The sequence below is a fragment of the Mauremys mutica genome, chromosome 4 (genome assembly GCF_020497125.1).
Source record: "Mauremys mutica isolate MM-2020 ecotype Southern chromosome 4, ASM2049712v1, whole genome shotgun sequence".
NCBI classification, from domain to species: domain Eukaryota; kingdom Metazoa; phylum Chordata; order Testudines; family Geoemydidae; genus Mauremys; species Mauremys mutica.
In genome coordinates, this window is record NC_059075.1 from 110,490,761 (window position 1) to 110,508,206 (window position 17,446).

A 17,446-nucleotide genomic window follows, 5' to 3' on the forward strand; every position below is an offset into this window, starting at 1 on the left:
ACGCTCTGGACAGCAGTCCGAGCTTGGATTCTCTGACCAGCCACACAGGAAACGACCCGGGAAAATTTGAATTCATTTTCCTGTCTGGCCACTTTGAATCTGACGTCCTGGCTGGACATCGGGGCGAGCTCCGCAGCACCTGCAACGATGCAGAGCTCTCATGCAGAGGAGTCCGGCCAATCCAAGAATAGAAAGAGGTCCCCAGCATGGACAGACTGGGAAGTCCTGGATCTGATCGGTGTGTGGGGCGAGGAGTCTGTGCTGTCGGAGCTGCGCTCCAGCAAGCGGAATGCAAAGACCTACGAGAAGGTCTCCAAAGCAATGATAGAGAAAGGATACAGCCGGGATGCAATGCAGTGCCGCGTGAAAATCAAGGACCAGAGACAAGGCTACCAAAAAGTCAGAGCGGCAAACGGACGCTCCGGAGCCCAGCCCCAGACATGCCGCTTCTATGAGGCACTGCATGCCATTCTAGGTGGGTCTGCCACCACTGCCCCACCAGTGACCGTGGACTCAGTGGATGGCATAGTGAACCTGGACAGTTCCTCCTCGATGTTCGCCGATGGGGAAGATGAGGAAGGGTCTGTGGAGGACGGCGCAGGCGACAGCGAACACAAAACCGCTTTCCCTGACAGCCAGGATCTCTTCATCACCCTCACAGAGATCCCCTACCAACCCTCCCCGGCCGTTAACCCGGACTCTGAATCAGGGGAAGGATCAGGCGGTAAGTGCTAGAAACATGTAAACATTTATTTTTTATAAAACAGGTCTAAAAAAATAGAAATACTATATATAAAATTTTCAATGAAAAACTATATGAAAAGTAGGTCCACACATATAGGGATTGAACAGTAATCCTCCAGGGACAATTCAAGAAAGGTCTCATTTAGGTCCTCGAAAAGCCTCCGCAGGAGGTTCCTGGGGAGAGGTGCCTTGTTGGGTGCTCCGTGGAAGCACACTCTTCCGCGCCAGGACATCCTTATGTAGATGGGAATCATCGCCTCGACAAGCATGGCCGCATATGGTCCTGGTCTCTGCAGGGCTTCCCTTAGCATCCGCTCTTTGTGACTCCGAGGGACCCGCATCAGGGTGATCTCGTTCATGAAATGCTGCATCTAATTAGGGCAATTAGTGTATTGTTACTGTTGTGAATGGTTGACTTTTACTTTGCATAACAATGACCCTCGCTTAACAGCCACGTGTTGTAGGCCACATAGGAAAAGCATACATTGATCTTTCCCGTGCACTGGCGGGAGTGGCTGGAAAAGGGTCAGAGTATATGATTTCCAGATTGCCTTTAGCGGGAGGGCACAGCTATCCATTAACTGATAAGCAGAATGTACTGTAAGGCTTACCAGGACTGTCTGCTAGACGGATTCAGCTGTCTCTCCCCACTTGTCCGCTCTCCTGTGCAATGCCGCAGCCAATGAGAGCGTATTCCAAAATCTCGAACTTGTCCTGAGATCTCGTGAGACTTGTTGCCCTGTATGGTCTTGTTCAGAGAAACTGACTAGACTGTGTTCACTGTTCGCAAACATGTATCTGTTCAAGGAAATCAGTTACTTTTCCCATCACACAGCTTCGGCTCTTTCCCGGACTGCCCCGGCATCCCCCTCACAGAGGCTGGCGCAGATTAGGCGGCGAAAGAAAAAGACTCGGGACGAGATGTTCGCGGAACTGATGGCCTGCTCCAGAGCCGAGGCGGCAGAGCAGACACAGTGGAGGGAGACCCTATGTCAACAGCATCGCACACACATCGAACGGGAGGATAGGTGGCGGCAGGAAGACCAGCAGGCGACTCAAACGCTGCTTGGGCTAATGAGGGAGCAAACGGACACGCTCCGGCGCCTTGTTGATGTTCTGCAGGACCGCAGGCAGGAGGACAGAGCCCCCCTGCAGTGTATCTGCAACCGCCCTCCCCCGCCAAGAAGTCCTGCCCCCCCCTCACCCAAAAGTACAAGACAGCGGGGCGGTAGGGGCCGTGAGAACTGTCATTGCACCACTGCATAGCGCTAATGTACCACACACCTTTCACGCTATACATTTGTAGAAGTGCTTCCCTTACAGGCTCACCCAGTCCCAAATCCAAGTTTCATCCCCCCACTGTGTATTAGATTATTAAAAGCTGTTTGCTGTTATTCACTGTTTCGGTCATGTCTTTCGTGTCAGAGGATTTTTTTTTGTATGGGGGTCGAGGGGATTTATAATTGCACGATATAGCCTACATTACCAGGGTACAGACTTGGGGGCATGATCAACTGCAGGGCACACACACACTGCAGTCAGTAGGCACCAGGGTCACTCTGTGTGGTGTATGCTGGCCCGTGTCATTCTGTGATGTGTATGCTTGTCCAGGGTCCTAGCGCCTGCCACCCCCTTAATGTTAAGGCACGCTGCCCTTACCATGCACTTCCACCGTAGCAACGAGCCTCTCCGCTGCCCTGAGCCCCAGCAAGAGCCCTCATCCACGGACAGATACTCACCCTTCCCCCACACCCCTCACCCCTTCCTACGCCCAAACCCGCAGCCCACTGCCGTCATCCAAACCCCTATCCAAAGAAGGCACCACTCGCCCCTTCCTGCAAAACCACCCCTTCCTGCAATCCCTCCCCTTCATGCACAACCACTTGCAACCGTCCCCCACCCCAGAGACCTATGTAGGAGCAGGAGGATGTCATTCCTCTATGGAACAAGCGGTCTGTACATCAGTGCACACCGTGCCCAGCACAGTATGCGTCCATGTTTCAGCAACTGAACAGAAATGCAAAGTAAAACAAAGATTTATTAATAATGAGTGTAACAATTAATTTGATTTAAAACGTGCTTTGGAAGTGGGGGAAACTTGGAGAACGGGGTATGTAACCGCAGATCGAAATCGACACATACAGACACAGGCCCAGGGTCAGTTTCTCTTGAAAGCAAGTGGAGAGTCATAGGTTACCCTGCTCTCTGAGGAAACTAGCTTTCAAAGCCTCCCGGATACACAGCGCTTCCCGCTGGGATATTCTCTCGGCACGGGTGTCTGGCTGAGCGTAAACTGCAGCCAGGCGATTTGCCTCAACCTCCCATCCGGACAAAAAGGTCTCGCCCTTGCTCTCACAGAGATTGTGGAGCACACAGCAAGCAGCAATAACTACGGGGATATTCTTTTCGCTGATGTCCGAGCGAGTCAGTAAGCTCCGCCATCTCCCCTTGAGACGTCCGAAAGCACACTCCACCACCATTCTGCACTTGCTCAGCCGGTAGTTGAAGAGTTCCTTCTCTCTGTCCAAGGCGCCTGTATAGGGATTCATGAGCCAGGGCATTAGCGGGTAGGCTGGATCCCCGAGGATCACTGTAGGCATCTGCACATCCCCAACCGTTACTTTGTGGTCCGGGAAGAAAGTACCTGCCTGGAGGCGTCTAAACAGACCAGAGTTCCTGAACACACGCGCGTCATGAACCTTGCCCGCCCACCCAACGAAGATGTTGGTAAAACGTCCACTATGGTCTACCAGTGCTTGCAGCACCATAGAAAAGTAGCCCTTTCGGTTAATGTACTCGCTGGCCTGGTGGGCTGGTGCCAGGATAGGGATGTGAGTCCCATCTATAGCCCCACCGCAGTTTGGGAATCCCATCGCGGCGAAGCCATCTATGATGTCCTGGACGTTTCCCAGAGTCACTACCTTTGAGAGAAGTTGCTCAACGATTGCGTGGGCTACTTCAATCACAGCAACCCCCACGGTAGATTTGCCGACGCCAAAGTGGTTCGCTACTGACCGGTAGCTGTCTGGCGTTGCAAGTTTCCAGAGGGCTATGGCCACTCGCTTCTGCACACTCAGGGCTGCTCGCATCCGGGTGTCCTGGCGCTTCAGGGCAGGGGACAGCAAGTCACAGAGTTCAAGGAAAGTGCCCTTACGCATCCTGAAGTTTCGCAGCCACTGTGATTCATCCCAGACCTGCAGCACTATGCGGTCCCACCAGTCCGTGCTTGTTTCCCGGGCCCAGAATCGCCGTTCCACACCATGAACTTGACCCACTGACACCATGATCTCCACTGCGCGGCGTACCCTGCTTTGTGAGAGGTCTGCGCCACTCTCCTCACCGCGCTGCCAGAGCCTCCTCGCCCGATTTCTCAGCAGCTGACTGTGGAAGAGGTGGACGATAAGGTGCGAGGAGTTGACAACGGCCATAAGTGCAGCGATGATCGCAGCGGGCTCCATGCTCGCAGTGCTGTGGCGTACGCGCTGTAACTGACAAGAGAAGGGCGCAAACAGATTTCCCGCCGGAGCTTTCAGGGAGGGAGGGCGTGATTGACGGTTCAATGATGACAGTTACCCAAAACCACCCTCGACACATTTTTCCCCCCAGCAGGCATTGGGGGCTCTACCCAGCATTCCAATGGGCAGCGGGGACTGCGGGAACTGTGGGATAGCTTCCCACAGTGCACCGCTTCCAAAGTCGACGCCAGCCCCGTTACTGTGGACTCAGAAATTCGAATTAGTGTATTTACTGTGGATACACAAATTCGACTTAAGTAGATTCGAAATAGTCTTGTAGTGTAGACAAGGCCCTAGAGTGCTGACAGTATAGATAATGCTAACCAAATAAACATCGAGAATGGACTCACAACTGCAGCCTCTCACGTATTAAGGCCAATTGTAATGGGGAAAAAGTAAAGTAAACAGCAGTAGTAGTAAGCCATCAGCTCCATCCAGAAAGGCTTCATGTCCTGCGAGGGCTGTTACAAACACAACTTCGTACTCCAAACCACCATCAAAATGGCCAGAAGGGCGCGGTGGCAGCGTGCGGTAGCATGGCTCAACCTGGCTAACGCCTCTGGGTCCATGCCCCACCACCACATCTTTGCCACGCTCCAGGAGTTTAGGATCCTGGAGAACTTCCTTCGTGTGATCCGAGAGCTGTATGAGGAATGCAGCATCACCATTTGCTCGGTCGAAGGGGAGACCGCCAAGATCCCGATCCAGAGCGGAGTTAAGCAGGGCTGTCCCTTCAGCCCCATCATCTTTAACGTCACTGTGGAGCCATTTTTCTGAGAGCGATCTCCAATGGCACAGATGGCTTCAACCTCCACGGTGAGAGGGTGAGCATCCTGACTTATGCGGATGACCTGGCCCTGACCGAGGAGGACCCAGGGAGCCTCCAAGGTATGCTAGACGCCACCAGTCGACCTGCCAACTGGATGGGGCTCCGCTTCAATGCAAAGAAGTGCACAACTCCACATCGATGGCAGCAAAAGGGACACAGTGCAGGCGACAGTTTTGCAGATCCAGGGACAGCCCATTATCCCCCTGGCAGAGGGGCAGGTGTACCAACACCTCAGCATGCCGACGGGATTCTGGGTCCGGTGGACCCAGAATGACACCATCCAGGAGATCTTGCAGGATGCTGCCAAGATCGACACCTTCCCTGCTGGCACTGTGGCAGAAGATAAATGCCCTGAACACCTTCCTGATCCCCCACATCTCGTCGTCCTAAGGGGATCTGCTGTGGCGAAAGTACCCCTCAACAAGGCAGACAGGATCGTCCAGCAGCTGGTGAAGAAGTGGCTGTTCCTTCCGCAGAGAGCCAGCAACGAGCTAGTCTACATCGTCCACAGGCATGGCGGTGCCAACATTCCCCACATGAGCGACCTGTGCGACATCACGGTGATCACCCATGCCTTCCACCTGCTGATGTGTCCCACCGCCACGGTAAGAAACATTGCAGTCAACGCCCTCCGTGACGCAACAAAGAACCAGATCAGCAGAGCCCCCTCCAACCAAGACATCACCACCTTCCTCAGTGGCTCCCTGGATGGTGAATTCGGACAAGATTGGCGTGACATCGCTTCACTGTGGTCCCACACTTGCAACGCCACACGTCGCCTGAGGAAGTGCATTGGCTACTGCTGGGAGTGGTGCAAGGAGTGCCAGGAGCTGGGAGTTCTGGTGCCGCAGATCAGGTCCAACGACAACACGATCGTCACTCCAAGTGCCAGGGGCATGCTGCAGAGGATCCTGAAGGCAGCCATCCACTCACTGGATATGGAAACCCTGAAGCGTAAACTGGACCAGGGTAAAGCCTTTGAGCTGACCAGCAAGTGGGATGCCAGCAACCACTTCCTCACTGTGGGCGGCTTCACCCATTTCGCCAACTGGCGGTTCATCAATCGTGCCTGGCTGAACTGCATCCCGCTCAACGGAGCCATCTGCCACGGGAACCAAGACAAGCGTTGCAGGAAGTGCGGCTACTCCAACGAGATCCTGCCCCACGTCCTGTGCAGCTGCAAGCCCCACTCCAGAGCCTGGCAGCTGCGCCACAATGCCATCCAGAATCACCTAGTGAAAGTCATCGCACCACACCTGGGAGAGATCTCCATGAACTGCACCATCCCCGGTACCGACTGCCAGCTGTGACCTGATGCGGTCGTTACCAACGAGGCCCAGAAAAAGATCATCCTCGTCAACGCCATGGTCTCCTTTGAGAACAGAACCCCGGACTTTCGCAAAGCCCGAGCTCGTAAGCTGGAAAAGTATGCTCCCCTGGCCGATACCCTGAGAGCGAAGGGCTACAAGGTGCAGATGGATGCCCTGATCGTTGGAGCCCTGGGCACCTGGGACCCCTGCAATAAGCGGGTGCTGTGGCCCTGTGGGATCGGTTGACGCTACGCACGGCTCATGCGGCGCCTCATGGTCTCGGACACCATCCGATGGTCCAGGGACATCTACATCAAACACATCACCAGCCTTGGACAGTACCAGGAGGCGTGAGCCGGAATGACATCGTACATCAACTACAAGAAAGGGACCGAGATACTTTTTCCATTGGACCATATGAACTGGAACCATAAGCTCACTGAACATTAAATCTCACCAAATGAGGGTAAATCCATTATACTCCAACATACTCTCATATCTCAATGTCTGTACTTTGACCCGTTAACCTTTTACCCCCATTAGGGATATTGCAGATTATGTATTCCTTATGCCATCCAATCCTAAACCGAATTTCACACCCCTTGATAATCTGTACGTTATTCCCTGATATCCAGAAACTTCTACGCTTAAACTCTGTACTGTCTTCTTTTTATTTTATCATCTTAATAAAATTCTTAAATCTGTTACTGCTTATTTTAAAAGCATGGCTTTCTACATGTAAAAATATTCATTTTCATCCACAGCAACAGAATGAATAGAATACCAAACCTGTATAAAAATAATCAATAGGTAAATCGTTAATCAGGTTTACACTTTAGTGGAAACATGCATATAAACATTTCAAAAGATACAATCTCACCATAAACCACAAGAGGGTGAACAGATTTATTTCTATGGAAATAAATACACCAATGCAAAATACCACCATTTTAGATCAACATAAGGCAAAGTTAGCATCTCGCCTTTATAAGGCTGATAATCTTAATGTTTAAATTACTAAGGAAGCATGACTGAACAATGTCTATTCTTTATTTGGACAATTTGCCTAAAACAGCCATCTAAACATTGTTACCATGTGCCTTTCTTTTCCAGGCATCTTTAACATTCTTCTTAAATACTAAAAATTGTGAATAGGATATATACTGCCTAAGAAAATTGCACAGCATTCAAGACGTGACAGGCCACAGGTTTAAATCTCCCCCAACAGTTCTGATGCTAAAAGTTTTTGTTCTTCGTATTTTTTAAACAGATACTCTAAGAAATTTGGAAAGTCTGAGTCAAAATACTCACCTATAATATGCCTTCTTGCTTTGACATTGGCTTATATGAAGATTACACAGTTAGGTGAGGAGAGACTCCTACACCCTCCTTTATTAAACAATTCCTCACGGCCAGCATCTCAATTAATGAACTGTATACAGTCATTTCAGGGTAACTCTTAAACTGACACTCAGGTTAATCAAGTTTAACACATTCTAATTTATATTAAGAACCATCACCTTGGGTATGTCAAGGAATTATTAAAACTGAATTTACTTTACAGTTCATATTGCCTGTTCACCGTTTTGCATTTCACTCAGCTTGGACCCTGAAAAATAGTAGATAGCTTCTACTAAGTTTCACTTTTAGATTTTCATTGGAATATCCTGGGAGCACACGTATTGGCTGTAAGCACTGTAGAAAACTAATTAAAAAATTCCATTGTATCATGAAAATGTTTCTGGACAAGAAGTTAATCTACAACTTTCATGTAGGGAAACTTCCTTTTTGTATTGCATAGCAATCTGGAGTTCAACCTTATTGAATAAAATTGAAAGATAAGTGAGAACTACGGTCATCTGTTAGAATTTACCTACCATGTTGTTCTAAAGAATGACTATTTGAGTTGAATACAATGTTGTTGTAGCTGTGTTGGTCCCACAATATTAGAGACACAAGGTGGGTGAGGTAATATCTTTTATTGGACCGACGTCTGTTGGTGACAGAGCTCTTTTTCAGTTCTGGGAAAGGTACTCAGAGGATATGTCTACTCAGAGGTACTCAGAGGATATGTGGAATTAAAAAGCCACGATTACCCTGTGTCATTTGACTCGGGCTAAGGAGCCGTCTAACTGTAGTGTAAACATTCAGGCTCAGGCTTGACCTAGCTCTGGGACCCTGTGAGATCCCTGGAGTAGATTCATGGGGGGATGAGGTTGTAGAGTTTCTCTTGGAGTTGTTTGGGAAAGGATTGTATGATATGCTTCAATTCCTGGGTGAATTGTGGTGGGGGGTCTTTATGTTCTTTGTAGTAGGTGGTGTTGGAGAGTTGTTCGTTGGCCTCGCTGACATAGTTATTACGGTTGAGTAGTATGATGGGACCCTTTTGTCTTGGGATTGGTTTTCAGGGACTGCATTGCTGTCCTATTGGTGGTGGAGTGATTGTGATGGCTGTGATTTTTGTTAAGGATTTCACAGTCAATTTTTTTCCAGAAGCAATCAATGTAACGATCAAGTGTGTGGACCACATCCTGAAAGAAATCTCTTCCAAACCCACTTTTCTGGCCTTTGAAACAAATCTCCCATCCTCACCGAGCTCATTATCAGTAACAAATTCCCCACAGACCAGGGCTCATGAACTCAAAGTGGCACCACACCCTGCCATAACAGATGCAAAACCTGCAAACATATCCATATCTCCATTGCTAGGATGATCAATACCCCCTTCCCCCAAACATTCAGGCTCAGACTTGAGCCTACTCTGGGACCTACACAAAATACTTGGGTCCTACACAAACCTATCACAACATGTCGTATACTTTATCCAATATATAATGTGCCCCAATAACAATGATGTGGGTGAAACCAGACAGACAATCTCTTTGCTCTCAAATAAGCTCTCAGAAAAATGATAAAAGACAAACACTATCACCTGTGGGCAAACACTTCTCACAAAACAATCTTTCCATATCTAACCCCTCAGTCCTTGTCCTCTGAGGAAACTTGTGCAGTACCTTTAAAGATTCATGGCTTTTTACAACAATCTGTAACCTACTAACCCTTCTTTTTTGGAGAAGTGTTAGCAGGCCACTTCTCATTGAATGGTCTCTTTGAGTATGTGTTAACTATTTATGCTAAAAACAGTCTCTTCCACTTTGCATTTATTTGCGACACTGAGTGCCTTTTCCAGACCTGAAAAAGAGAGTTTTGTGTAGCTCAAAAGCTTGTCTTTCACCCGCAGCTGATGATCCAATAAAAGGTATCACCTCGCCCACCTTGTCTCTCTAAATTGAAGGCCTTTAGCAATTTGTTAGAACAAGCACTCAGACAATTCCTCTGTCCAGAGTACATTTTAATTCTTCTATGCTTCCATTGCATTTTCAGATTCAGAAGTCTATGCCGAAGTCCATGTCTATGCTAAGCTTTACTTGAACACCAAAACAAAACAAAAAACACCTTTTACCTGAATTGAATGTTTAGGATTGGAGCTTCCATGAAGTCTGATATGCACTCAATATTCACAACTTGTTGCACCTGAGCGCCCCCATCCACTGTTGGGTCCACTGGTTTTGTTTGCAGGTTCAGGCGTGAGAGGTTGTTAAGGAAACCAATTCGCAGAAAAAAAAATTGATTGTGCTTTTAATCATTACCATTGGCTTTAAATATAGATTTACATCTTCATATGGATAAATTGGACACTGGGGTGGGGGGGTGGACACAACTTTCACCAGTAAGTTAAACGTCCCTGTGAAACACAATACTAACTAGATGTTATGTGGATAATTTTTCAAGCACCATACCAATATACAGATTCAAGATAGTAAGAGACAATTTTTGCTAGTAACCCTTGCAGTATTAAACGCTGTACTGAGTGCATGCAATGTATGCAAACATAAGATATCCAAACAAGTCTTATATGCTGTAGATGGTAATTCTGAACTGCTAATGATATTCAATTTTACTCACATTTTGTATCCATCAATCCCTACAGATCTTAATATACTGAGTAATTTGTAGTTCTGTCAAATGCTTTTTGAAAGTCAATAAAACTATACTGTGTTCCCCATTTCAAATGATCTTTCTAATATGAGATTAAAGTTCATAATGGTGTTTATCATGCCCTTTCCATGTCTGAAGCAGTATTGTTCACTTCTTTCCTTATCCATCTTTCCTCGTATTAGGTCTTTAAGAACTCACAAAAATATTTAGAAATAGAACTACACAGGATATTTAGCCCAGGCTCTGACACAGGTTTGATGCCAAGCTCCCCTTCCATCCACACACAAAATCACTCTGACTTAGGTCAGCAAGGACTCAGAAGCCAGGACCCAAGACTCTGCTAGGTGGGTGGATCAGAGTCTGAACCCCACTGTGACTCAGGTCCAAACCCTGTCATTTTGCAGCGTGGCTGCAGTTCAAGCCACAGACCCAAGTCAGAATGTCTGTAGTGCAGTATGGATGCAAGACCCAGATCAAGCAACTGTAAGCCCAGGTTTACAATGCAGTATAGATGCTCAAGTGCTGGCTTGGAAGAACCATGTTCACAAACCAGGGGCCCAAAGACCTGATTTACATTGCAGTGTAGCCATTTCCTCAGGGTATATAGCATCTGTATACCCAGACTCAGACTCACTGACATGGGTTTTGTTTTGTTTTTTTCTCCCCAGTATAGACATACCTTAGAGGCATGCGATTGTTCTGTAGTCTTTACAATCCATAGCACTGGTCTTTTTTTCAGTTTGGATATGTAAGGTTCTGAAGTATTCTGGCAATTCTCCTGTCTTAAATATATTCTTCATTACCTCTGACTGGGCTTTCAAGTCTTCATCCACTATACTTTAACAATTCGGTCAGTATTCCATCGCACCTAGTGCTTTCCCATTCCGAAATCTTTTTATTGATGCCAAGATTTCTTCATCCATTACTGATGGACTTAATTAATCTCTAGCTAAGATTTTTCAGGCCTATCGTCACCATATAGTTGCTTGATACATTCTCACCATCTGTCGTTCTTGTCTTTAGGGTCTGTCAAATATTGTCCATTTTTGTCCTTAACAGTTGTATTGGTCACCTTTTTTCTTTAATTGAAGGCTCTTATCTTTTGATACATCTCATGTTATTCTCTTTATCCAAATGTCCAATTTCTTTGCATTTCTCATATAGCTATTCAGTCTTTACTAATATGCATTTATTCTTTATTATTTTATTTATTCGTTTTTACTAATATGATTCTACTAATCCACAGTACTCTTCACCTGCCTGAAAAATTTTCAACTAAGGCACTAAAATTTGTACCATATTGTCTTTCCATATGAGAGGAAAGGCAGACTCATAAGTACGTTATGAAGCTTTTATCCAACAAAATTTAAATTGTATTTTGTAATATATTTGCTGGGACTAAATACCATGGACTTGTTTCAATTTATTCTAAAGTTTGAGACTTCTCTGATTTCCCTATTGCTTTCACAACACATGGCACTAAGAGGACCAGCAATCATTTAAAAGAAAAAAGTCTTAATTTTTGTTTTATTCGTTGCCCCTCCCTTTCATTACAAAGACTCACAAGAACAATGGAAACTGACTATGGTGAAACAGTAAATTAACCTTTTAGTGATGTCAAGGGTGCAAAGTAATTTGAAAAAAAACCTCCCCATATAATCTTTCAGTTTAGTAATTTTAGGCATTACTTGTAATAGTGGTAGGTCATTAAGACGCAAGTACAATTTCAGCGTTATGTTAATATTTGCAAAATACTATATAGTACATGCATTAGGCTTATCAGCTAAACTCTATAGTTAAAATTCCATTAATTTTTTTAAAGGATTTATGAACTGTTTCATTGTATCCACAAGTGTAAGTGGTCTCAGTGGAAGTTATCACTTAGAAAAGCTAGACCGAGCAAAATAAACATTTTCAATTCATGGAGAAAGCAAGGAAGGAGTCAGAAAGTTAATAAATAATAATTATTGGAGATATACCAATCTCCTAGAACTGGAAGGGACCTTAAAAGGTCATTGAGTCCAGCCCCCTGCCTTCACTAGCAGGACCAATTTTTGCCCCAGATCCCTAAGTGGCCCCCTCAAGGATTGAACTCACAACCCTGGGTTTAGCAGGCCAATGCTTAAACCACTGAGCTATCCCTCCCCCCAAAATTAATCTAACCATTTCTGAATAAGGAAGAGTTTTAATCATAACCACATTTTTAAAGAGTTTGCCTGCAAAAAAATATATATATTTTAGCATCAAGATCTTTAGTTAGTAACCAAAGGCTTAACTACCGTATTTTCCGCACTATAAGGCGCACCTAAGAGCCTTAAATTTTCTCAAAAATTGGCCGTGCGTCTTATAATCCGGTGCGCCTTATGTGTGCACTGAGTTCCAAAATCTGTAAAAATGTTGTTGTGCGACTTTGGTAAGCGCTTTGCTTGATTGACTGTCGGACCATTTTTCGCTGACACAGGGATGTAATACGTAAACTACGTACGCTGGCAGCGATAAACCAATCAGAGAACATTACGTAATACGTACAGTACGTACGTTTACCTTCTCCACTCCTCCGGTAGGTATACTACCGGTATGCTGCAAAACAACATTTGTTTGTCTAAGGACCCCCGAAAATGGCACCAGTGAAGAGACATGCTTACGAGGCACAATTCAAACTACAGGCTATCAGTTACGCGGTTGTAAATGGGAATAGAGCAGCTGCGAAAGAATTCAACATCAATGACTTTGATGGATTTGTGGGAGAAGATTGATTAAAAAATAATGTGAGTGTATTGTTAAATAGTAGAATAAAGTTCAACTAAACTCACTGTTTTGCTTCCGTTACCTTTTTACTACACTATGAACACCGTTACCTTTTTTTGTAGACCGTATGTTTTAGCATGCGCCTTATAATACGGTGCGCCTTATGTATGGGTTAAGTACAGAAATAGATCCCGTAATTGAGACTGCGCCTTATAATCCGGTGCGCCTTATAGTGCGGAAAATACGGTACATTTCTCGTAGCATCCAAGTTGACTTCAATTTACTACATCACAACATTGCTTGGACAGTTTGCTGATTACTTTCCATGAATATAGCATGTGGTAATTTTTAATAAGGCGTCCTTATTTTCTTTGATACTATCAAGTATATTCAAAATCCATAGCTAGAGACTTTTACTAACTGCTTTAAAGTGACTGTTTTGGTAGTGCAACAAATATTTTAAAAAGAGCAGTGAATAATCTCTCCACATTAGCTTGCGTAGCGGAAAAGTTCTCATTTAGTTTGCATGTGTCTAATATGACTTATTCCCTTTTAACTCTCAGTGTATTTTGTGATTACATTTTAATTAACTCTCTTGGTACCAAAAAGAGTTAAAACCATTTCAACTTTAGTACCAGCAGAGACACCTAAACTAAACTTGGCAATAGATAATAGCTCTGTGGTAAATTAAATATCTGATTTTAATATGCTCCCTTTTTTCTCCTGGAAGCTGGTACTTTGCAACTTTGCCCATGCAATACCATGTATCTTGTCAAAAGTGTATTAGGTAACTTCTCACAACAAGAAGATATCCCTGTACAAACCCTACACAATACTACGTGTAGTATTCTTTCTAGAGCCATAGATTTTGCTAAATTAATTTTTCTACACTGACACCAAAAGGTTTTATTTTTAAGACAAAGAAGTGACAATTTCCTCATCTTGTGAAGTATCACACCTTGAATCTAGCAGCTATTGCATTAGCCAAAGTATTTCTTTATTACTGTTTATTTTTGCATTCGATATATGTAATGATCAGGTGCATACATTACTACTTGCATATGAGGCGGAGCAATTAAATCAAGGATATTTGACTGAAGTTCATCTGAACAGATTAGTGTTGGAGTAAAATTCAAGAACTGAGTGGAAGTCTTGTTACCATAAAATATAAACATCCGACCTGGAAAGAAATAGGTAAAAACATTTACTTATAAAATCCTCAAGTATAGCACATATAACATTAATTAAGTATAATGAATACATTTGGAGCAAGAGTCTAAGGCTGGGTCTATATGTACAGTGTTTCAGCAGTGCAGCTGTAGAGATACAGCTGTCTTTCTGCAGTGCGTCTGGTGAAGACGCTCTATGCCAACAGGAGAAAGCTCTCTCGTCAGCATAAAAAAACCCACCTCTGCGAGTGGCAGAAGCTATATTGGCGAGAGAAGCTCCCCCGCCAACATAGAGTTGCATGCACACGCACGAGCACTTATGTTGGTGTAATTTATGTCACGGGAGGGTGAGGGGTGGGGGAATATTCACACCCCTGAGTGACATAAATTTTGCTGACATAGGCTATGTCTTCGCTACAGCCTAAGACAACTGTTTTCCACCATCAACACAAAAAGGGTTCTTTAAGTAGGTTAGGCCTCAAATCTGATCCACTCTAGATGTTTAGAAAATTTGTCACCAGTAAATTAACAAAATAACCATTTTTAACTAACAAGGTTTATTCCCAATTCTGTGCTGACACTGCTGTTGATACAAGGAAGTTAACACCACGTTAACTACTAGATCTATTCAAAACGTAAAATTATTGGTATTACCCAAGTTCTGTCGAAATTCAGATTTCAGTCCAATCTGTAGCAGCTGATTTTCAAACAAAACTCCATTATTTTTACATACAAACCTAGAGAAAGATAGGCACATTTGAAAGGTAAGAGTTTATATTTTAACTGCAAGCCAAATTATTACAAAGCAATCAAAGCCACGGAATTTAAAGGTCTTGTGGACAGCATAAAGAAGAGAATTGTGGGCCCAGGTGCCTTGAAGTAGTCAGTAAAAAGGACAGACAGCAGAAAAATTGTAAACTTAATTAAATGAATTTATATTATAGCCCACACCTTCCTTGCAATGTATCATTATTTTAATTATTCAAGTTTATTTCCATGTTATGCTTAAAATGAAAATAGGGAGGAAACCAAGACACACAAACATGCTATATAAGTACCAGGCAACAGATTTTTCAATCCAGCATTAATCTAGTGGATTAATGAACTTCAATTCAGTGTTTCACTTGAACAAAGTGCACTTGCAATACCAATACTCTTGGCTATGCCTACCTAATCCCCAGTTACATTTGTTCTCAACCCCAAATGATTGCAAAACGTGGCATACAACTAACACTGATGAGGAGAGGCCTAGTTTTAGAGCAGCATGTGGTATTGCAGGTGAGCACTGAGCTGCACTGGCAAAGTTGTGAATGAGTATACAGCATATGCAACCCAGTATCTATAACCAGCTCTGTGCATTACCAGTCTTACTGCATGTATAGAAAAAACACTGGCCACTTTGAAAAATAGTGGGTTAATACTTAGTTTAATCCCTTGCTGTGTGATTTCTGATTATTTTGTGATAATGCTCTGGAAGTTGCCCATCTTTGCAAGATTTTAGTATTGCTTACTTGTGAATAAGCTCATCAGCATCATGCACAGTATCAGCTGGTTCCTCAGAAACTACCTCAGATGAAGCCAGGTCAGGGCTAATTCAAGCAGCACAAAGAAAGAAAGGAGGTAGCAATAGAGATGGCAAGAGTTATAAGTTAGTAAAAAAAGAGAGCTTAGTCATTTCCTTTATTTCCTCCCTCAGAACAGCATTTTGGGATATGACAAACCAAGGCCTACATTTTTTAACTAAGACACCTGGAGTTAGGTACCTAAATACTTTAGCCATCTAAGCAACTGGATTTTTCTGAGGGGCTGAACACCTGCAGTCCCCACTGATTTCAATAAGAGTGGAAATGTTCAGCACTTAAAATCATACCAGTTTAGGGCTCTAAATCCTTTTTAGACATCTAAATCCAGGCACCATTGTGCAAAAAAATTTGGATTAAGTCCATATTTAAGAACACCCATTAACTTTCATTAGTCTGCATACGGATGCCGGGTCCTCATTGCCTCTGGTAGCATTTCTAGTTACAGTTGTGCTTTTCTCAAACTCTAATAAAACTGCACTGCTTGAATGAAAGAACAAGCATTGCCAAAACATTTTAGAACAATTATGCAACAGTAAATACATTGGTAGACTGTCCAGAACATCCCTTAACCAAATAACAGATTTCCTCCTTAATCCCACTTTACTACTTATGGGAAAGTGGCAGAGGTTACTGTAGAAGACGCTTAGGTAGTAACTACTTTAGACAAGCACTTTACCAAATGTAATGACTGCAACACGGTAGGGGTCAGCAATGCTACTCATTTTTCTGCAGCAAATGTCCACATATAAAGCATTAATGCTTCACCCCTGCAGATCACTCCTGAACTACCAGTTTAACACTAAATGAAGAGAAAGGACAGAGAAGAGGTATAGCAGATGCCAGCTCTAAAACATCAGTTAACTTTACTGCCACACACTAAAGGTTACCATGTATGAGCCACTTAAATTTGTCTTTAATACAATCCACTATCTTGCAAGAATGAAATATTTTAGGATGAAATTTTTCAACCATAGCAAACTGCAGGGAAGTAGATTGTGCCTGGGCTGGTACTTTCTCCTGGCAATTTTACAGAGCTAAAACACACAAAGCATGACTGCTGTATACTGCAATGGCTTAGCTGCCCTCCATTACTTTAAAGACTTGGTCCACAATAGTATTAAATCTTGTTTAGTAGATGTTATAATCAGAGGTTTGACACAGTGGGAATTTAAAAACAAACAAATAAAAAAAACCCGATCTACTAGGCACTCTTAACTATAGTCAAATGTTTTTCAGCTAAGTGTTCAATGACAAGAGATTCAGGTTACATATTCTATTTAATATTAGCTCTGCTAACGTGCTAGAACTATGCTAGAAAAAGCTAGCCGTAATATGGATCCTCATGATATTTACACCGACACCCAAGAATTTAATGTCTTGTGAACAGTGCCTGAAAGCTTTAGTGCCTGAGAACTTCACCTAAAATGCTGGTAACAATCAATAAAAGCAGTTATTGATCATTGAATTAAAAAGGTATGCTGGAATGTAGGATAATATGTACTCTTAAATACAAGGGACATTGTTTAAAGTTATTTTTGCTTCTTCACAA

At 44.0% G+C, this 17,446-nt stretch overlaps 1 protein-coding gene across 4 annotated transcripts in view; it reads right to left on the bottom strand.

The window, feature by feature from the left end:
• Positions 1–17,446, bottom strand: part of AP2A2 (adaptor related protein complex 2 subunit alpha 2) — a 107,188-nt gene that overhangs the window by 6,143 nt on the left and 83,599 nt on the right. For 2 of the 4 annotated variants that reach the window (XM_045013946.1, XM_045013945.1), the window contains exons 16-19: positions 15,826–15,903; positions 14,969–15,051; positions 14,236–14,325; positions 9,862–9,985 (exon numbers count right to left, since the gene is read on the bottom strand). In XM_045013946.1, the coding sequence (XP_044869881.1) occupies positions 9,862–9,985; positions 14,236–14,325; positions 14,969–15,051; positions 15,826–15,903 (375 nt within the window). The remainder of the gene's footprint in view (positions 1–9,861; positions 9,986–14,235; positions 14,326–14,968; positions 15,052–15,825; positions 15,904–17,446) is intronic. The other 2 variants (XM_045013948.1, XM_045013947.1) reach the window with 1 other exon arrangement.